Source organism: Schistocerca americana, chromosome 2 (genome assembly GCF_021461395.2).
Source record: "Schistocerca americana isolate TAMUIC-IGC-003095 chromosome 2, iqSchAmer2.1, whole genome shotgun sequence".
NCBI lineage: Eukaryota > Metazoa > Arthropoda > Insecta > Orthoptera > Acrididae > Schistocerca > Schistocerca americana.
Window position 1 is genome coordinate 328,919,116 of NC_060120.1, and position 22,942 is coordinate 328,942,057.

The 22,942-nt window shown below is 42.2% G+C and overlaps 1 protein-coding gene across 2 annotated transcripts in view; it reads right to left on the reverse strand.

Annotated features, from left to right (window-relative positions):
- LOC124595251 (Golgi pH regulator A) overlaps positions 1-22,942 on the reverse strand; it is a 109,156-nt gene that overhangs the window by 75,903 nt on the left and 10,311 nt on the right. For both annotated transcript variants that reach the window (XR_006978187.1, XM_047133916.1), the window contains exon 3: positions 11,542-11,648. Coding sequence is in view for 1 of the 2 variants with exons in the window: in XM_047133916.1 (XP_046989872.1) it covers positions 11,542-11,648 (107 nt within the window). In the remaining variant the exon portion in view is untranslated. The remainder of the gene's footprint in view (positions 1-11,541; positions 11,649-22,942) is intronic.

Sequence of the window (22,942 nt, forward strand, 5' to 3'; positions counted from 1 at the left end):
CTATCTTGCCCTTCTTAGAGACTGCTGGTGCCATGTGGTCACAAGTGGGAGATGACTTAGTCTGCTTCATTGCGGATAATCCGCCCTGATGCCACCCACTCCGATCAGGTGCTGTCCCTATGGGTGCCACCCAGCCACAACAAAGGCCAATTGGCATGATGGACATTGCCGGGAGTCCTGATGCCCCAGGAAGACAAGCATCTACTCCTTGGCATATGTGGGGAGTTTATAGCTCAGGCATCAGCAGTGTGATCCCTGTGTTGTTAGGGGGCTACCACCAAATGGGTACATAATGGCCCCACCACAATGGACTGGCTACCGTGCAGGATACTGGCTGCAGAGAAATTCAATATTGTCATGGGGGGGAAAGAGGACAGGAGACAGCAGAAGAAGATGACATACCGCGGAAAGTGTCCTCACCCAAATAGTTGAATCACAGGTGGAGATGCAGGAGATCAAATCTAAGGGCACTCGTGCACCACGTAAGGTGTCCTTTCCCATATGGCCCACACTTCTGTAGAATTTTGAAAGTGGCAGGTCAAACAATAGAATGGGACCTGAACTCATAGGGCCAAAAAGTGTGAGACTCCTTTTAGTCACATCTTACGACAGGCACGAATACCTAGGGCCTACTCTAACCTCCGGGCCCGCAGGGGGATTGGGAGTTGGTGGGTGACTGGAGAGATGAGGCATGGGAGATCTGTTTTTGTATAAAGTTGGGAGGGAAATCATGGTCCGTGAAGGCCTGAGTGAGACACTCAATATATTTCAAGAGGGACTGCTCATCATTACAGATGCAACGGCCACCAGTGGCTAGGCTGTGTGGAAGGGATGTCTTGGTATGGAACGGGTGGCAGCTGTCGAAGTGTAGGTGGTGGCTGTTACGTTTGAGATGGATGGTGGTGCTGATGTAGCCATCTTTGAAGTGAAAGTCAACATCGAGGAAGGTGGCTTATGGGTTGAGTAGTACCAGATGAGATGAATGGGGAAGAAGGTGCTGAGGTAGTGGAGGAATGTGGATAGGGTGTCTTCACCCTTAGTCCAGATCATGATGATGTCATCAGTGAATCTGAGCCAGGTGAGAGGTTTTGGATTATGGTGTTTAGAAAGGATTCCTCGAGATGTCCCATGAATAGGTTGGCATATGATGGTGCCATGTGGGTGGCCATAGCCACAACCTCTCACCTAACAGTTTGTGTGGACATTAGCCTACAAATCAATTCTAAATATTTATTAACACATTTTAACTAAATTTATTGTTTCATTGCAGGCATAATGTAAACAGTGTTCAGCAGCATGTTCTAACACTGCATGGTCACCTCTGTTCTTGGCTACAGTTTGGTGGTGACCATTCACTTGGATGGTTTTTGGTTGGTGGTTATGTCCACATTAAATCCTGTGCACAAGCTGCACCAGAGCTGTTACATGACATGGCTGCTTTCACAGGTGGCTCTGCCACATATTAAATAGAATAAGTTTGTGATGGGACTGCAGAAGGATGTGCTGGGTAGATGAATATGGCAGGTCTTGCACCAAGCCTCTTGTGACTTCACAGTAACAAGAAAAAAAGAGTCATACAGAAGACGCAATGTAAACGATACACAGAAGAATTGTTGTGAGAGGTACAAACTAAAATGACATAGAGAGACCAAGTCAGTGCTCCTCCATGCGTACACAGGTGCGTCTCTGGTAGATGGCATGTGCACACTTCCTACAGGCAGCTTCTAGTGGCTGACATGAGCTGATACAGTTGGCGATTGATTTAAGTACGTAAGTGTGGCAACACTACACTCAGCGCACTCACACTCATATGCAGTACTAGCAGCATACAGCACACCTCTCTCTTATGTGAACAGGGTGCCCAGGCGATGGAGGAGACACCAGCAGCACAATGTGAGGCACATCCACTGGATCCTGAGCAGCAGCAGCCGGTGACAATGGCAGGGACGGGATGATGTGTTGAGCAGGCACCGAAGCATAGGGCTTGAATGTGCAGAGATGGGAACACGCCCAAGGGTGGTGGGCCCATGTGGCACCTGAAAATACCACAGGGGGAGAGGGTGCCATCGTCATCTCTGTGTCACCAGCAGCAGGCACGTCCCGGTGCGGAAGAAACAGTGCTGGACCCACTGGTGATGATGGCTGAGACGACAATGCAAAAGGGTCCATTGGAAGTGGCCTATCCAGAACAGCAGGCTGTGGCAATGGACCTGAGGCCACAGATGGTCCGATGCTTGGCGCCAGGAAGCTAGAACCTGAGGACTCTGCAAGTAGATGGAAGCACCTCCACAGCAGGCAACTACAGGCTCAAGACAGAGGGTGACAGTGTGGGCTATGGCGACAGGGGTCACATCTGTGAACTGGTAGCTGCTGCCCATGGCAAGCGGGAGTGCAACGGATCAAAGTGGTGCACCATCAGCTGGCCAGACATATGGATATCACATAGACAGCATCCAAGGCAGTGGACGGTATTCATTTGGGCCAGCGACCAAACCCTAATGCCCACACTGATGATCACACCATGAATTGGTAGGATGAACCCAATCATGGCAGTTGCAATGCAGGCAGAAGAAGGTGGAGTAGCGTTCCTGGTTGCCAGCTGTGAAGTAACTAAGCCGGGCTCTGCTTCCCAGAGACATGAAGCGACAAGTGCTCAGAAAACGGAGAAGAATGTCATCTGGCAAAGAATACAGAACAAAATTTTTCATTTGGGACTTGAATGTACGCACTAGTCATTCCGCCTCGCTATTTGATTGAGTGTGGAATGGTGGAGTCATAACATGACTAATGCCATGATGAGAACAAAATAACTGAACGGTGTGAGAAACAAACTGGTAGCCAATATCAGAAGCTAAGGCACACTGCAAACTTTCAACAGAAAAAACCCTCAAAAGTGTACAAACTGTGACCCTAGCTGACATCGACAAACAGCAGAGAATGTTAGGAAACTTGGAAAATGTATGCACAACCAAGGGCCAATAGGAATTCAGGAAGGGACTTACAAAGTCTACATGAAAGCATTCCCATGGTTGGCGTGGAGCGGGCCAAGCGGACAGAGATGCCATGGGAGCTGCCTGTTGTCAGGCACACTGCTCACAAGCTGTGATAAAATTGACAATTTTGCCCTCAATCCCTGGCCAAAAAACATGTCTCCTAGCTAACTGTTTAGTGTGTGAAACTCTCCACTGGTCCTGGTAGAGAAGGCATAGACCCATGTGCCATAATGCAACAGGAATGACTACTCTAAGAAAGAGGTCTTCCATGGACAACAGCAAAACACCGTGAAAAACAGAGGTGACACCGTAACGAAAAATAGTTATGCAGGAGGTCCAAAGCACAACCCAGCGGTTTTATGGCAAACCCTGTTGAACAAATCAAACAACCTGGCAGAGAACTGGGGCGGTGGCCACAGCAGCTGCTATGTACAAGCTCATAATTGGGAAACCCTCAAACATGGCCTGCATTTCAGTATCAAGATGGAAGCAAAGCACTTCTTCATGATCAAAGTTGCGATCAGTATCCACAGGAAGGTGGGACAAGGCATCTGCATTGGCTGTTTGGACGTAGATCTACAGTGGATTTCGTAATTGTAGTGAGACAAGAACAGCACTCAGCAGTGTAGGTGGTGAGCTGCCTTGTCAAGCAAGGAAGTGTGAGGGTTAATGAAGGAAACCAAATGTTTATGGTCAGTAATAAGATGAAACTGGAAGCCATACAAAGAAAACATGAAATTTCTGGAGAGCACAACTGTGGTAAAAGCATCTTTTTCCACCTGATAGTAATGCTGCTGGGCTGGACTGAGAGATTTAGAGGTGAAAGCTACAGGTCATTCAGAGCTGTCGGCATATCAGTGCGCTAGGACCATACTGATGCCACACTGTAAGGTGTCAGTCGCCAAAATTATGTGCTGGTCACAAAAGAACATAGCTAAACAAGGGACCAAGAGTAGCTTGGATATCAATATTTGAAGAGCAGTAAAGCATGTTTGCAGTCCGGGTTCCAGCAAAAAGTACCTTCTCGCATAACAAGGCATGCAATGGGTGGGCCAATGTGGCTGCCCCAGGCAGGAATTCTTGGTAGTAGGCTATCCTCCATAAGAAAGCCTGAAGTTCCCTGGTGGATGAGGGGCGAGGCATTTAAATGTAACAGCAGAGATGTGGTCTGGCAGAGGGCAAACCCAATCGCACAAGACCTTGAGCCCCCAAGTAAACAATAGAAGGTAAAAAACAGAAAATTTCGTGAGGATACACCATAAGCCTGCAGACTAAAAGACAGACAACAAAGCCTGCAGACTGTAAGACAGAAAAGAAAGTGCACAAATTTTTCAAGTGATCAACCATGGAGGAGCCCATGACAACAATATAATCCACATAATTAATGCAACCCAGGACAGGCATAGTTAATTTCTTTACAAATGTTTGCAAAATAGCAGGGGCACTAGCCGCACCACAAGGAAGGCGCAAATACTGATAGCGACCAAAAGGAATATTCAAAAACAGAACTCGCCAAGACTTTTCATTCACAGGAACCTGCTGAAGTGCGCTACATCTGCATACTACCTATCCTAGTAAATTGATATAGAGATTTTGAACAAGAAAACTTTAAGAATCAGTGCTTCTAAGCATAGAAAGAATTTTAGAAACAAATCATGAAATTTAATTCTGCTCAGCCTACACTCTTGCAAACGGAGCAGATGGGTGGTTCACAGGCAGCACAAATTGCACACACACACTGCAGAGTGCCTTCATTCTGCTGCCTCTCAGGTACATAACCACAGAAAGCATTATTCAGCAGCTGCTGCACTTAAATACTTTGTACTTGTATATAATTTAGAAGTAAAACCAAACAATGGAAAATCCAGGATGGAATATATCAATATTATGAAAAGGATAGTTGCTGCTCACCATACAGCGGAGATCCTGAGTCGCAGATGGGCACAACAAAAAGACTATCAGAAAGTGAGCTTTCAGCCAACAAGGCCTTTGTCAGAAACAGACAAAACACACACACACACACACACACACACACACACACACACACACACACACGTACAATGATTTCTGGAAGCCAAAGCCAGACTAGAAGCAGCAGTGCATAATGGGAGAAGCAACCGGGTGGGAGTAACATGGTTGCAGGGGCAGAGGGAGGAATAGCAGAGTAGGGATGGGGGATGGTAAAGTGCTGCTAGTGGGAGCAAGAAGGACAAGGTGGAGAAAGGGTACGGCAGCTAGGTGTAGTCAGGAGGTTAGATGGAGGGCAACAGAGAGAGGGAGGGTAGTAGAAAAGGAGAGAAGTAAAAAGACTGAGTGCAGTGGTGAAATAGAGGTTTGCATAATCCTGGAATGGGAACAGGGAAGGGGCCAGATGGATAAGGACAATGACTAACAAAGGCCAGGTGGGTTACGGAAACATCGGGTATACTGCAAACAAAGTTCCCACCCACGCAAACCAGAAAAGCTGGTGGTGGTGGGAAGGGTTCAGGTGGCAAAGGATATGATGTAGTCATTGAAACGAAGAACATTGTGTTAGGTGGTGTGCTCAGCAAGAGGGTGGTCCAGTTGTTTCTTGGCCAAAATTTGTCAGTAGCCAGCCATGCGGGCAGGCATCTTGTTGTTTGTCTTGCCCATGTAGACTGCAGAACAGCAGTTGGAGCTTAGCTTGTAGATCACATGACTGGTTTCACAGGGAGCCCTGCCTTTGATGGGATAGGTGATATTTGTAACCGGACTGGAGTAGATGGTGGTGGGAGGATATACGGGTCAGGTCTTGCATCTAGGTCTATTTATGGATGTGAGCCATGAGGCAATGATTGGGAGCAGTGGTTGTGTAGGGACGGATGAGGATATTGTGTATGTTTGGTGGGCAGCGGAATACCACTGTGGGAGGGATGGAAAGGATAGTGGGTAGGGCATTTCTCATTCCAGGGCACAACAACAGGTAGTCAAAACTCTGGCAGAGAATGTAATTCAGTTGCCCCAGTTGTGGATGGTACTGAATCACAAGTGGAATGCTTCTTTGTGGCTGGACAGTGGGACTTGGGAGGTGTTGGGTAACTGGAAAGATATGACACAGGAGATCTGTTTTTGTACAAGGTTGGGAGGGTAATTACGGTCTTTAAAGGCCTCAGTGAGATGGGTTGGTATATTTCGAGATGGACCTCTCATTCACTGCAGACGTAACAGCCATGGGTGGCTAGGCTGTATGGAAGGGACTTCTCAGTATGAAATGGGTGGCAGCTGTTGATATGGAGGTACTGCTGATAGTTGGTTTGGTTGAGATGGACAGAGATATTGATTAGCCATCTTTGGGGTGATGGTGGGTGGATAATTTGATAAGGTCATTTGGGGGGATGCTATGAGCGAAGCAAAAACACAGGAACAGTACGTGGGATTGGGTTGTGGCTAAAGATAAGGAAACTTTTCTCTACTGGCGCAGAAGGAAGGAGCAAGGATCCATGGTGGTGGTGGAAAAAAAAAATGGGAAAACACATCCCACCAAATGGCCTTACCATCAAATTATCCACCTCTGGCTGCCACCCTACCTTCCACAATGACCTCCATCTGTTCAGATTCTGCCAATCCTTATGCCTCACCAACACAGTCCTGCAAAACCATATCAGTCAACCCAAACCTCCTTGCAATACCTTGTCTCCATCCATAAAAATCTCCTGCTATGCAATCCCAGATTCCTGGCTCCCATAATGCACACTGAAACTCTTGCCCTCCAGGAACTAGAGCAACATGCACAACACCACCTCAAAAAACACTCCACTCTGCTCACTTCCTACTGCCGCCTTGGATTACCACTGTCCACCACCTCAACAACAACCACCAAACCTCCCCCACATCCCCTCATAGCTGACAAACCCTGTCCCCCAGACCTGCTACATTTACTCTACCCACCAAAACTCCCTCCCACCACCACACAGAGTCTTAGAACCTAAACAGACTTGAAACACAGTCATGAACTTTTCCTCAAAAAGTCTTAGCCCCACAGAAAGACCCGTTCTTCCCAATGGCCTCACCTTTTGCCCCGCTCGGAAATTCAATTATGTAGGGCTTCTTAAACACATTCTCACATTCTCTCGGTCCCTACAGTGGAAACACTTTCTCGCTACCAACCCTATCAATCAGACTCAACCAGAGACCAACGTTGAACCCTGCCTGACTTAGTTTGCTCCTCCATCCAACTGCGATCCACCCTCACAGCCCCCAAATCACCCCCTGTCTACTTTCTACAATTTCTTAACCTCAAACCTTATGTTACCATCATTCCTCAAATCCCTCAACATGCAAACTAACCTTACATCTGCAAAAAGAACTGTAATCCACAACTTAAAAACTGATCCCATCCTTAAAATCCTACCTGCTGATAAAGGCTTGACCACTGCTGTTTTGCACCGCAAAGATTATCTGGCAGAAGCACTCCGCCAGCTACCACATTCATCCACCTACAAGCCCTGTCACAGTGACCTCATTCCAGAAATCCAGTGTGATCTCAAGTCTCCCCTCAAATTCTTAGGCGCATCCCAGAACCTCTCTCCGGAGTCCATCCCTCTCTTCACCCCTAACAGTCCCCACTCTCCTACCTTCTACATGCCTCATAAAGCCAATAAACACAACCACCCAGGATGACCCACTGTGGCGGTTACTGTGCCCCCACTGAGAGAATCTCTGCACATGTGCATGCACTCTAGTTTGGAAAAGGATTCTTTTGAAAGCCACCAAGTATTCAAAGTTTTTAGTCTTGTTTACGCCCCTTTTGATGACTCACTGCCACTTACTATTCAGTGAATTGGTATCTGAACTCCAACATTATCAAATTCTGACAGACCATTATACTTTCACAGATTTATAAATTCTCACTAGTTTGGTGTGTTTAAAAAAACATGTAATTTCTAGATATTAAAAATCTTGGAAAAGTGAAGATCTATAGACTGACAACGTTAAGGTATGTCAAACACAATGCCTCTTCCCTCACGCACAATCTGACACATGGGAACAAAAGTGTATGCCCAATAATTAATGGAAAGAGCACACAAATTCAAGTGTGTTCTCATGCCCACACGTTGCCTCATCGTTCAAGCAGTCTGCTACATATCCATTCTTTGCTCAGAAATTTGTGCTGTTAATTGTGATGAAAGGTGTGACAAACAGAAATCACAAGGTGACTGTAGATACAAGAAATCAAAGTGATGGCAATGTTTTGTTTCCAAATTCCACAATGAGGTCACAGCAAGACTTATGATTTCCCACTTGGAAAATCGCAGAGACAAAATTGGCAAAATAGCTCATTAGCTGACAACCAGCAACCTATATACCAGTTCGAACTATTTATGCTGCAATTCAAAACAAAATATTTCAGTGATTATTCCTGAAGCAGAAATACTTAAGGGAGATCTGTAGTCATTCTGTGAAGGTTAATTGACTTTCAATACATCATTTGTATCTTATTTTATAAAATGCTGATTACACAACTCTCACAAGAGATTACAGCATGCATAAATTTCAGTGTGCTTTCTCTGGAGTCAACGGACATTATTTCACACAAATTGCCTTACAGCATAATGTCAACATACTACACAACAAAACACTCATGGGTACCAAATGCCTGTCACCTGCTAAAGAGTGAAACAGATTCCCTCCAAAACCTGGGAAGCAATGTGTTTTCATGCGCGAGCTCCGTTTTGAGGAAATTAGGTTTGTAGAAATGCACATGCATAGATGTGCTGTTGGAAATGTAAGTGATTGTGCAAAGTTGGACAGAAAAAAGGCAGAAATGCACATGCTTAGATGCGCTGTTGGAAATGTAAGTGGTTGTGCAAAGTTGAACAGAAAAAAGGCATTGTGTAGACACACCTTTATTGAAATGTCATTGATGAAATGATTCTGCAGCAAAAGTGGGAATGAAGCTTTTTCTGTTAAAGTAAAAGTGGCCAACAGTAACAATGATTGAATAATGTGCTTACAGAATCGCCATATGCATTGAGAGGATTATTGTTAAGATGGAAGTCCACCCCCTTCCAAAAATACAATCATAACTACTATTGCCATCATAAGCACAGAGTATGCTTATTAGATTCAAGGTATTTTGTTGTTTAGCTTCCTTCACAACTGATAGTTTGCTGTTCATAACAATACTACATATAAAACATATTTGTGTTGGCAGAAGAGTAAGTGAATCATCTGTTGTTAAATGGGTATAGTCTTCCTGTCACCTCCATTTACATCTATATTTTCTGTGTGGTCACGGATTCTTTTCAGTTTAGTCATAATCCCTAGGCATATGTCTTTCCTGGTGCCAAAATCACAAAACTGAGTTTAGAGCTACATAAACAGTCTTTCTTTGGGTGGCAAAAGGAAGGTAATACGAGACGAGTGGAACCTCTGATAACCACAGGTAAAAGGAATAGTATTAACAGTGTTGAAGAAACTACCATCTTATACACCTTAAACAAAATTATCAAAGATCTGTATTAGGGCACTCATATCATAAACACAGTCCTAACTGCAAGTTCAATTTTTCCAGACTGCACATTTATGGAAGAATATGAAAATCAGTTCATCGTTTGTACAAGACCCTTTCTTAAAAATGCCTCAGTGGAATGGCTAGTGAACCCAAAATTTGAATGTCAGAGCTTTTATTCGTTCGCAACAGTGTCTAATAACTAATATGATAACAGCTGACACTGAAAAATAAAGGTACCAGTAAATGTAAGCATACGACTAAGGCTCTTTTCACCCAAAAGACTGTGCATCTGGATGCAGTGAGCTGCTTCATTTTACCAGTCATTGGTACACAGACTCAAACTCCCACTGACTATGGCTCCAATGTCAAATAGTAGCTTAACTGCTGCCTGTTGGAAAAACAAAGCTGATGATAATTTATGGTGGAGGGCACTAAACAGCAAGGTCATTAGTGCCAAAAAACAAAATTGGGTCACTCAGTAAGTAGTTCTTCATTACATTTAGGGGGCTTTCCGTTGCCCTTGCCTTCACGAGACAACTCAAATGGATCCTGAGAATATTTTTCAGTTTTTAGCATATATTGGGGATGTCCACAGAACGACACTGCAATCATTCTTTCAAAAAGTGGACACCAAAATGCGGAATAACTGGGAAAGTGAGAGTGAGTGTGACTCTGAAGAGAAAAAAATAAATTTCTTTGTTTCAAAAAAATATGGAATATTGTATAACTAGCAATGGTAAACAACAGCCAGAAAAACACAGCTGCTGTCATACCGAAGTGTAGCAAAACAATGTGTGTAGAGTGATAAGCAGTACCATGCATGACTGACAGTCAGTGGCTCATCAAAGCTCTTAGGGGTCCATATGGACGAGAATATAAATTGGAAAAAACACATTTTGGGACTCCTAAAACAGCTTAGTTCAGCTACATTTGCACTTACAATAATTGCAAATCTTTAGGAGAGACAACTCAACTGACATATTTTACTTATTTTCATTCGATAATGTCATATGGAATAATGTTCTGGGATAATTCATCTTTGAGAAAGAAAATCTTCAATGCGCAAAAACATGCTGTAAGAATAATAAGTGGTGCTCACCCATGAACATTTTGTAGAAATCTGTTCAAGGAGTTGGGCATTCTGACTAATGCTTCACAGTATATTTATTCCCTATGAAATTTGTTGTAAAAAATCCACTACAGTTCAAAAGGAACAATGAGATACATATTTGTAATACCAGAGGGAAAAATGACATTCATTATTCCACATTAAGGTTGTCTTTAGCACAAAATGGAATCCACAAAGCAGCAACAAAAATGTTTGATACCTCACCCAGTGGCACAAAATGTCTGACAGACAGCAACGTAAAATTTGATGGCAAACTGAGGAAGTTTCTCCCAGAGAACTACTTCTGTTCCATAGAATAATTTGTATTACTGTAACATGTAAAGATGGTGGGTGGGAATTACTAATTCGCATCTGTATATCTATTTTCTTTTTGTAACGTTACAAATGTAATTGTATGGACAAATTAATTTGTGATGTGAATATAAAATGACTCATTCTACATCATCGTGATCTTAGGTGTACAGTGAACCATGGAACATGTAACTCACTAACTAACTTGTAGTGACTGCTCACTTCACAAGCTGCATAATAGCTACAGTGAGCTGAAGGCAAAGACACACACCTTTCATGTGAGAGGCCATATAAAGTTCAATGTATACACAGTCGCTTGAGCTCACCACATCTGGATGCAAGGCCTCTTGTGTGAAAGGGTGATCTGGAGTTGTGAAAAGTGTAGATGGCTAGTACAGGTTTCCACCAATACAGGTTTCCCTGAAGCTGATTTATAGTTCAATTGTTGACATATTCCTTTGATCATAAATAACTTATGATGGTGTGAGAGACCAGTTGTTCTCTAAGAAAAGCATACAGAAAATAGCTGTTGCAAGGAAAGAAAGACTTCCATAATCAAATCTTTCAGCTGCAAGCCCAGTACACTATCTTCAAAGAGATGGAGAAAATTAAGCACACAGGTGCTGTCACCGATAAACACAATGTATACTTACCAAAGCGAATATTACTCAGAATGAAGTAGCCAATATAAAATGGTATAAGTACTATCACCATGAACAACATCAGATACAATCCAACATTCCAGTGGAAGTATCTTGAGCTGAAAAAAAAAAAAAAAAAAAAAAAAAAAAAAAAAAAGAATTAACCTAAGAGATTCCTAGGACAGTTTCATGTATTAAATAATTGCAAAAATTATCCTGAATGTCATTAAGTTACAAAAAAATGTATGCGTGAATGGCAATGAGAAAAAGAAATATCTATCCAGCAATCAATGAAGTAGTTCTGATTTTATCTTATTGTTTAGCACTGCATAAACATGCAAAAATGAGCTGCTTTCCATATAACAAAAAACCTTTGTAGGAAAAAGCAGATATAGGCTGAGATTCACTGGAAGAATCCTAAGAAAAATGTCTCATCCAGGAAAGAAGTGGCTAACAAAATACTTTTTTTAACCTATTCTTGTGTCATATTTGTCAGTCCCCCCCATGAACCATGGACCTTGCCGTTGGTGGGGAGGCTTGCGTGCCTCAGCGATACAGATAGCCGTACCGTAGGTGCAACCACAACGGAGGGGTATCTGTTGAGAGGCCAGACAAACGTGTGGTTCCTGAAGAGGGGCAGCAGCCTTTTCAGTAGTTGCAAGGGCAACAGTCTGGATGATTGACTGATCTGGCCTTGTAACAATAACCAAAACGGCCTTGCTGTGCTGGTACTGCGAACGGCTGAAAGCAAGGGGAAACTACAGCCGTAATTTTTCCCAAGGGCATGCAGCTTTACTGTATGATTATATGATGATGGCGTCCTCTTGGGTAAAATATTCCGGAGGTAAAATAGTCCCCCATTCGGATCTCCGGGCGGGGACTACTCAAGAGGATGTCGTTATCAGGAGAAAGAAAACTGGCGTTCTACGGATCGGAGCGTGGAATGTCAGATCCCTTAATCGGGCAGGTAGGTTAGAAAATTTAAAAAGGGAAATGGATAGGTTGAAGTTAGATATAGTGGGAATTAGTGAAGTTCGGTGGCAGGAGGAACAAGACTTCTGGTCAGGTGACTACAGGGTTATAAACACAAAATCAAATAGGGGTAATGCAGGAGTAGGTTTAATAATGAATAGGAAAATAGGAATGCGGGTAAGCTACTACAAACAGCATAGTGATCGCATTATTGTGGCCAAGATAGATACGAAGCCCACGCCTACTACAGTAGTACAAGTTTATATGCCAACTAGCTCTGCAGATGACGAAGAAATTGAAGAAATGTATGATGAAATAAAAGAAATTATTCAGATTGTGAAGGGAGACGAAAATTTAATAGTCATGGGTGACTGGAATTCGAGTGTAGGAAAAGGGAGAGAAGGAAACATAGTAGGTGAATATGGATTGGGGGACAGAAATGAAAGAGGAAGCCGCCTGGTCGAATTTTGCGCAGAGCACAACATAATCATAACTAACACTTGGTTTAAGAATCATGAAAGAAGGTTGTATACATGGAAGAACCCTGGAGATACTAAAAGGTTTCAGATAGATTATATAATGGTAAGACAGAGATTTAGGAACCAGGTTTTAAATTGTAAAACATTTCCAGGGGCAGATGTGGACTCTGACCACAATCTATTGGTTATGACCTGTAGATTAAAACTGAAGAAACTGCAAAAAGGTGGGAATTTAAGGAGATGGGACCTGGATAAACTAAAAGAACCAGAGGTTGTACAGAGATTCAGGGAGAGCATAAGGGAACAATTGACAGGAATGGGGGAAATAAATACAGTAGAAGAAGAATGGGTAGCTTTGAGGGATGAAGTAGTGAAGGCAGCAGAGGATCAAGTAGGTAAAAAGACGAGGGCTAGTAGAAATCCTTGGGTAACAGAAGAAATATTGAATTTAATTGATGAAAGGAGAAAATATAAAAATGCAGTAAGTGAAACAGGCAAAAAGGAATACAAACGTCTCAAAAATGAGATCGACAGGAAGTGCAAAATGGCTAAGCAGGGATGGTTAGAGGACAAATGTAAGGATGTAGAGGCCTATCTCACTAGGGGTAAGATAGATACCGCCTACAGGAAAATTAAAGAGACCTTTGGAGATAAGAGAACCACTTGCATGAATATCAAGAGCTCAGATGGAAACCCAGTTCTAAGCAAAGAAGGGAAAGCAGAAAGGTGGAAGGAGTATATAGAGGGTCTATACAAGGGCGATGTACTTGAGGACAATATTATGGAAATGGAAGAGGATGTAGATGAAGATGAAATGGGAGACATGATACTGCGTGAAGAGTTTGACAGAGCACTGAAAGACCTGAGTCGAAACAAGGCCCCCGGAGTAGACAATATTCCATTGGAACTACTGACGGCCGTGGGAGAGGCAGTCCTGACAAAACTCTACCATCTGGTGAGCAAGATGTGTGAAACAGGCGAAATACCCTCAGACTTCAAGAAGAATATAATAATTCCAATCCCAAAGAAAGCAGGTGTTGACAGATGTGAAAATTACCGAACTATCAGCTTAATAAGTCACAGCTGCAAAATACTAACACGAATTCTTTACAGACGAATGGAAAAACTAGTAGAAGCCAACCTCGGGGAAGATCAGTTTGGATTCCGTAGAAACACTGGAACACGTGAGGCAATACTGACCTTACGACTTATCTTAGAAGAAAGATTAAGGAAAGGCAAACCTACGTTTCTAGCATTTGTAGACTTAGAGAAAGCTTTTGACAATGTTGACTGGAATACTCTCTTTCAAATTCTAAAGGTGGCAGGGGTAAAATACAGGGAGCGAAAGGCTATTTACAATTTGTACAGAAACCAGATGGCAGTTATAAGAGTCGAGGGACATGAAAGGGAAGCAGTGGTTGGGAAGGGAGTAAGACAGGGTTGTAGCCTCTCCCCGATGTTGTTCAATCTGTATATTGAGCAAGCAGTAAAGGAAACAAAAGAAAAATTCGGAGTAGGTATTAAAATTCATGGAGAAGAAATAAAAACTTTGAGGTTCGCTGATGACATTGTAATTCTGTCAGAGACAGCAAAGGACTTGGAAGAGCAGTTGAATGGAATGGACAGTGTCTTGAAAGGAGGATATAAGATGAACATCAACAAAAGCAAAACAAGGATAATGGAATGTAGTCTAATTAAGTCGGGTGATGCTGAGGGAATTAGATTAGGAAATGAGGCACTTAAAGTAGTAAAGGAGTTTTGCTATTTGGGGAGCAAAATAACTGATGATGGTCGAAGTAGAGAGGATATAAAATGTAGGCTGGCAATGGCAAGGAAAGCGTTTCTGAAGAAGAGAGATTTGTTAACATCCAGTATTGATTTAAGCGTCAGGAAGTCATTTCTGAAAGTATTCGTATGGAGTGTAGCCATGTATGGAAGTGAAACATGGACGATAAATAGTTTGGACAAGAAGAGAGTAGAAGCTTTCGAAATGTGGTGCTACAGAAGAATGCTGAAGATTAGATGGGTAGATCACATAACTAATGAGGAAGTATTGAATAGGATTGGGGAGAAGAGAAGTTTGTGGCACAACTTGACCAGAAGAAGGGATCGGTTGGTAGGACATGTTCTGAGGCATCAAGGGATCACCAATTTAGTATTGGAGGGCAGCGTGGAGGGTAAAAATCGTAGAGGGAGACCAAGAGATGAATACACTAAGCAGATTCAGAAGGATGTAGGTTGCAGTAGGTACTGGGAGATGAAAAAGCTTGCACAGGATAGAGTAGCATGGAGAGCTGCATCAAACCAGTCTCAGGACTGAAGACCACAACAACAACAACAACATTTGTCAGTGTGGGATACTACCAGGTAGGACTAATAGAGAAGATATAGAGGATCCAAGCAAGAACAGTGCGTATCATCACAGGTTTACTCATCAAACATTACAGTATTATGTAGATGCTTTTCAGACTCCAATGGCAGACCCTACCAAAGTGGCATTGAGGATCATGGAGAGGATTATGGTTAAAATTCGGAGAGTGTACTTTCCAAAAACATTCAGGCAACATATTTCTTTCAGATATATATTTTTGTATCTGACAGTGATTCAGATTCCTCACTTAACAAGGGTGTGGAAACATCAGAGGTACTAAGACTGCAAGTGGCTGCTGCGGGCTTCCTCACCAGGGGAGTCACCGCCAAGATATGCATTTCACGTGGCACCATCCAGTGACGAATGTTTGGTGCTGGGCCTGTGGCCCGGCTTATGGCATAGTTTATTCCTTGGTGTACTTTGTAGCTGTTCTTATCACATTACTGCACAGCCAAGTTGACTTAGTTTGTTTCCGGTCTCGAATGGTTACTGATTTGGAACTGTTTTATCACTACCCCAACTTTGCTATGTCCTGGACTCATTAGGGCTTCGCTCACTTTGTGGAGTCAGTCTCTTATAAGAACATATGTTCACTTTCCTGTGGTTTGCTGTATCTACCACAGCAAGTACGATTAATAGTTTCTACCCCCACCACATAGGACAGAAAATGCACCAACGAAAAAACAGTTGCAACATCAAAAAATAATTAATGTACATTAATGAAATTTTGAGAATACATTCGCCTAGGTAAGATATTTAAGTGATTGATGTTGCAAGATCACAGGGTAATGTAAGCATGATATAAGCAATCGCAAATGTGAAATGCTGGTACATCAATAACTGGTGTAACCACCAGAACGTTGAATACAAGCATGCAAATGTGCATGCTTCGCGTTGTACAGGTGCCAGGTCAGATTGTGGGATGGAATTCTATGCCTGTTGCACTTTGTCAGGCAGTACAGGGACGATTAATGCTGGTTGTGGAGGATCCTGGAGTTATCGTCTGACGATGTCCCAAATGTGCTCAATTGGAGAGAGATCTGGTGATCGAACAGGTCAAAGTAACATGTTGACACTCTGTAGAGCATGTTGGATGGCAACAGTGGTATGCAGGTGAGCATTATCCAACTGGAAAACAACCCCTGGAATGCTGTTCATTAATACCAACACAATAGGTCGAATCACCATACTGACACAAATTTGCAGTCAGGGTGTGGGTTAACCACAAGAGTGCTCCTGTTGTAATACAGAACTGCACCCCAGACCATAAACCCAGATGAAGATCCGATGTGTCTAGCATGCATAAGGGTCGGTTGCAGGCCCTCAACTGGCCTCTTCCTAACCCACACATAGCCATCACTGGCACCAAGGCAGAACCAGATTTCATCAGGAAACACAACAGACCTCCACTATGCCCTCCAATGAGCTTTTGCCTGACACCACTGAAGTCGCAAATGGAGGTGGTTTGGGGTCAGTGGAATGCACACTACAGGGCATTTGGCTCGGAACTGTTCTTGAAGTAACTGATTTGTAGAAGTTTGTTGTGCCACTGTGGTGTCAACTGCTGTTCAAATTTCTGCTGCAGCTGCAGTACAATATGTCAGAGCTATACGCCGAAATGACGGTCTACCCTCTCAGTAATGCCACATAGCCATCCACAGCTCAGTAATCCTGCAACCGTACATTCTTGTGATCACTGCTGTCAGCAATCCTGTACAGTGGCTACATTCTTCCCAAGTATTTTTGCAATACTTCAAAAAGAACATCCAGCTTCTCCTAGCCCTATTACAAGACCTCGTTCAAACTCAGAAAGGTGCTGATAATGGCAGCTTTGTCACCTTAAAGGAATTCTTGACTAACATTAACTCACCACATCCATCTCAAGGGTAACTAACACTCATGAGTGTTACTGCATATATTTAAAGCAAAACTGATTTGCATTCTCATAGAGGCACTACTAGTGCCACTCTTATGCAACTGGTGTGAAATTTGAATAGACATCATCTTTAGATGCAGAAACACGCCTTTCAACTTTTGTTTGTGTCGCACAACTTCTGATTGGTGTTATGATTTCCTTTTTCTTTTGTTTCCCCCTGTTGGTGTATACAGGGTGTTACAAAAAGGTACAGCCAAACTTTCAGGAAACATTCCTCACACACAAATAAAGAAAAGATGTTATGTGGGCATGTGTCCGGAAACGCTTAATTTCCATGTTAGAGCTCATTTTAGTTTCGTCCACCTACACTCAATGGAGCACGTTATCATGATTTCATACAGGATACTCTACCTGTGCTGCTAGAACATATGCCTTTACAAGTACGACACAACATGTGGTTCATGCACGATGGAGCTCCTGCACATTTCAGTCGAAGTGTTCGTACACTTCTCAACAACAGATTCGGTGACCGATGGATTGGTAGAGGCGGACCAATTCCATGGCCTCCACCCTCTCCTGGCCTCAACCCTCTTGACTTTCATTTATGGGGGCATTTGAAAGCTCTTGTCTACGCAACCCTGGTACCAAATGTAGAGACTCTTCGTGCTCTTATTGTGGATGGCTGTGATACAATACGCCATTCTCCAGGGCTGCATCAGCGCATCAGGGATTCCATGCGACGGAGGGTGGATGCATGTATCCTCGCTAACGGAGGACATTTTGAACTTTGCCTATAACAAAGTGTTTGAAGTCACGTTGGTACGTTCTGTTGCCATGTGTTTCCATTCCATGATTAATGTGATTTGAAGAGAAGTAATAAAATAAGCTCTAACATGGAAAGTAAGCGTTTCTGGACACATGTCCACATAACATATTTTCTTTCTTTGTGTGTGAGGAATGATTCCTGAAAGTTTGGCCGTACCTTTTTGTAACACCCTGTATATATCTCACAAAATAACCATAACATGAAAAATGAGAGAAATTATAACTGATATGGAAACTTACAGATATTGTTCATGTGCACAATTTGCAAGTGGAGCAGGAAAACAGGGACAGATCACTGATACCAGAAGCAACTTCCACAGCACCACACAAAATTTCCTTGTCTGCCTTTGTTCAGTAAAATAGCGTCAGTGACAGTATGAATACTTTCTATTAGCTTGCATTTGTTATCTTAGGAAGTTTGGTACTGCAAATCTGTGTCTATAGGACAACAGGGTTTGTTTTTGTTTATTGTTTTCATTCTTTGTAGTTCATAGTTCTGTAGGGTAGCTTAGCACCACCTGTAACATCACAGTTGTGTGGTTTTGAATTTTAATATTAGGATGGATAGTGAGTATGTTTACTATCTATGAGCACAGGAGGAGTTGTCTGCAGTTCACAAACAGCTGAAGATGCTGTTAGTCACCACAGGCTGCTGCCTCGGGGTATAGTGGTGGTGGAGAAAGCGGTGCACTTCAAGTGTCACATGTTTTTGCCTCATGAGCTCTGCTGCGGAGGCAACTTCAGCATACCTGATGGAGAGGAACTGCACTCACTTCAGGATGTGGAAACTGACCCTCCGCCCTCGCCCATTCATCCTACAATGGTCAAGTGGCCACTCCTGCAGCAAGGTCTGAGCTGGCACACAGGGTGAGGGGTTTGTTAGTTATCTGGAGCTCCAATGTTAGGTGTGATATGAATCCCCTTAGGGAATAGCATTGAGAGTTGGAAAGAAGTAAAGAAGTCCAATATGCACACAGGACATCTGCCAAGGAGCGTCATCCAAGATGGGGAGGAGAAACTGCCTGCAGCTAATGAGGGTGAATGTTGTTGCCACCTGCAAGTTGTGGCTCATGTTGGCACCAATGATCCCTGTCGCTTGGGTTCTGAGGTCATATTCAGTTACTACAGGTGGTTGCCACAAATGGTGAAGATTACTGACCTTGCTTGTAGGGTGCAAGCAGAGCTTACGATATGCTGTACAATAACCACAATTAATCAGGATTCTTTGGTTGGTAAATCTCAACAAGAGACTCCACTGTTTCTGTGATGGTCATTGCTGCAGATTTCTGGACCTATGTTATGGTATGTAAGGTCCTATGATGAACACTCGCCAGTGAACATGCAGAGAGAGCGATCAGATTTTATAAAAAGAGACTTTGAATGTTGTGTTTTTAACAGTAAATTGCTGAAGCATTCATAACAAAGTGATTGAATTTACTGCCATCCAGGAAAGCTGTCAGCTCAAATTACATTCAGAACTGAGAGCTGAATGAGTCCCAAAAGTAGAAAGCTCAAACATATTTATTGAGGTGGAATATATATCTAAAATGCAGGGGGAGTGTTCATTGCAACCGAAAAAATATTATGTCTATCAAAATCAAAACTGAATAGGTAAAAAATCTACTCGCCAAGTGGTAGCAGAACATACACATAAAAAGACAGTTGTAATTGACAAGCTTTCGGAGCTAGTGGCTCCTTCTTCAGGCAGAAGAGTTGGAGGGAAAGGAAGAGGGGTGAAGAAAAAGGACTGTGAGGTCAAGGAAAAGGGGTAAATTTTGGAAAAGTCACCCAGAACTGTGGGTCAGGGGAGACGTACCATATAGGATGAAAAGGACAGGAAGCTACAAACAAGCCTGAGCCCATCGACAGTGTCAGTAGAGAGACAGGTCTTAGCAGTCACGAAGACATCAGAGCCACAATGGTTACTAAAATTAATAAATCCCTAAGAAGTCTAGGAAAGTAGTTAAGCAGTTGTCAGCATCCTACTTAGACAAGGAACAGGCTACATTTAGTTCCATTATAATGGATGTAGAGCAGTTATTGACAAAGTTTAAACTGACTGTAAATCACTCTGGAGAAGTATGCGCTGAGTAAGAGGATTAAGGATGGAAAAGAACCACTGTGGTTTAACAACAATATTTAAAATATGCCAAGAAACCAGAGCTTATTTCAGTTCAAAAAAGAATGCAGAAATATTGACAGGCTAAAGTTTGTAGAAATTTGTGCATCTATAAAAATACTGATGCATGAAGCATATAACAACTTCCAAATCACTAAGCTGGTCAAAGGTTTCTATCCAGTCACTGTTGTAGACTAGTGTGGTGTGGCAACTGAAGGTAGCAAAATGAAAGTTGAAGTTTTAAATTTTGCATTTAATAAATTATTGATGCAGGAGGATCATTCAGACATGTGATCTTTTGAATGTCCTACAAATTGCCATATGGAGGAGATACGGATAAGCATTCCCAGCACTGAAAAGCAGTTGAATGATTGAAAACAAGACCCATGTAAAGACATACATGGAAAAATGGGCTAATACTCAAATGTAAAAGCTTAGAGATCAATGTTGCCATCTGTTGCTGGGTACAGGAACTAACAAAATTGACACTGATCTCACCCCTAAATATCACAATAGCATATTTAGGGGTGAGACCAATGTCAAATTTGATAGTTCCCGTACCCATCAACAGATGGCAACACTTATCTCTAAGTTTTTACATTTGAGGGTTACCCCTTTTCCCCACACATGTCTTCATATGGAATCCCAATTTGGCTTTACAGTATGTACTCTTCAGCACTGACCCCTTACTTATCTTGCATGTCATGAATCTCTCATCCAGCAGAAAGCCCCAAGTGACTGGAAAAAGGATGACCCCATAAAAGAATGGACCCAAAAAATTGTAGTGCAATATCTTTCATGTCGGTTTGCTGTACAGTTGCTGAGCATATTCTAAGTTTGAATATAAAAGACAGCTACACTAATGATCGAAGCAGGATTTCATTTAATTATAAGATCAATAATACACAGCCTTCAAACAGAAAAGCTTCTATCCACAAATCAACAAGGATTTAGAAGGCACCACTCTTGTGAAACTCAACTTGCCCTTTTCATGCATGAAATCCTGTGAATTATATATGAAAGTCAAAAAGTACATTCCATATTCCCAAAAAGCATCTGACACAGAGCCATACTGCAGACAGTTAATGAAGGTCTGAATATATGAAATATGTTCTCAAAAACGTGAGTGGCTCAGAGACTTTAATGTAATCCATAACATAGTCCTAAATGGCAACTGTTCATCAGATATAACAGCATTGTCAAGAGTGTCTCAGGGTAGAGTGATCGGACTGCTCTTGTTCTCTATGTACATAAATGATCAACAGAGTGTTTGCTTATGATGCTTGAGTATACAGGAAAGTGTCAAAATCCAGTGATAATAGAAAGAGACAGGATGACTTGGATAGTATTTCTATTTGTTGTGATGAATGGCAGTTTGTTTTACATGTGGAAAAATCTGTCTTAATGCAGATGACAGGATAAACAATCTTGCACTGTTCAAATACAGCATTAGTTGTGTGCTGCTTGATACTGCTAGTGTTGATTAAATACTAGGCCCAATATTTTACAGTGACATGAAGTGGAACAAGCATGTAAGATTGGTTGTGGGTAAGGCAAATGCTCAACTTAATCTGTTGGAAGAAGTCTGGGAAAGTTTAGTTCATCTATAATGGAGTCTGCATGTAACACAATTGTGCAAGTCATTCGTAAGTATTGCTTGAGAGTTTGGGAACAGTCCACATTAAAGGAAAATATTGAATAAATTCTGAGACATGCTGCTGTATTTGTTACCGGTAGGTTCAATCAACATGTGAGCATTATGGAAACACTCCATGAACTCAAATATATGAATTCCTGGAGGGAAGAAAGTGTGCTTTTCAGTAAACACTACTGAGAAAGTTTACAGAACTGTCATTTGTGACAGACTGCAGACCAATCCTACTGTCACCAACATATAACTCCCCAATGACAAAATGGGACCTTGCCTGGGTGCTTGGTTCACTGTCACATTCCTGCACCCAATACAGAGGTGACAGAAAAATTGGAAGCTCTTGGTGTACTACTTCATTTGCTTCTGCACTCAACTGTTAACCTTCCTAATCAAATAAGTGGCAGCTGCAGCTGTAGCTGTTGCTTTACTGTTGAATATCAGCAACTTGTTCTGCTGACAGCTGTATTAATCAAGCACAATGTTGCAACATAAACCACATCAGTGACAATCAGCTGTTTGGTACTCACTGCTTTCCTCTGACATTATTTGAATGGTGCCCACAGTAGAAATTATACTGTTCCAAAAGCAATTCTATACCATTAAATGGGTTTATTGAGTTGCCAGGCTGAAATTCAAATTTTCCCATAAATAATTTTTGTTGTGTGCAAGAATAAGGTCTGCTTTACTAATGTTCATGGTTGCAAATAAAACTATTTGAGTTGCCACATCACTTACCGATGATCATTCTGAATTTAGTCTGGAATGAAAATAAGGTATAAACAAGAATAAAGACGTTTTCTCATCTGTTTGGGCACATCATTTAGCCATGTAATTTTGTAATGACATGACTGCAGAAAATGAAAAATGTTTTATTATAAATGTAATTTACACTGAGAATACTCAAACTGGATATGATAATGGCAAAGAGCTCTTAATGTGTGAGGATTGATATCCCTTTCATATTCTCAGACAGACATACTATATACACAGTCCAGTCTACTGTCATGCCACTGTACATTTGTACTCCGCTAACAGAAACAGGAAATACTTGTAACTACATACTCTGCCAATATTCATCCAGGATGCCCTCCAGATAGGCCAAAACTATCTTTATGTGTGA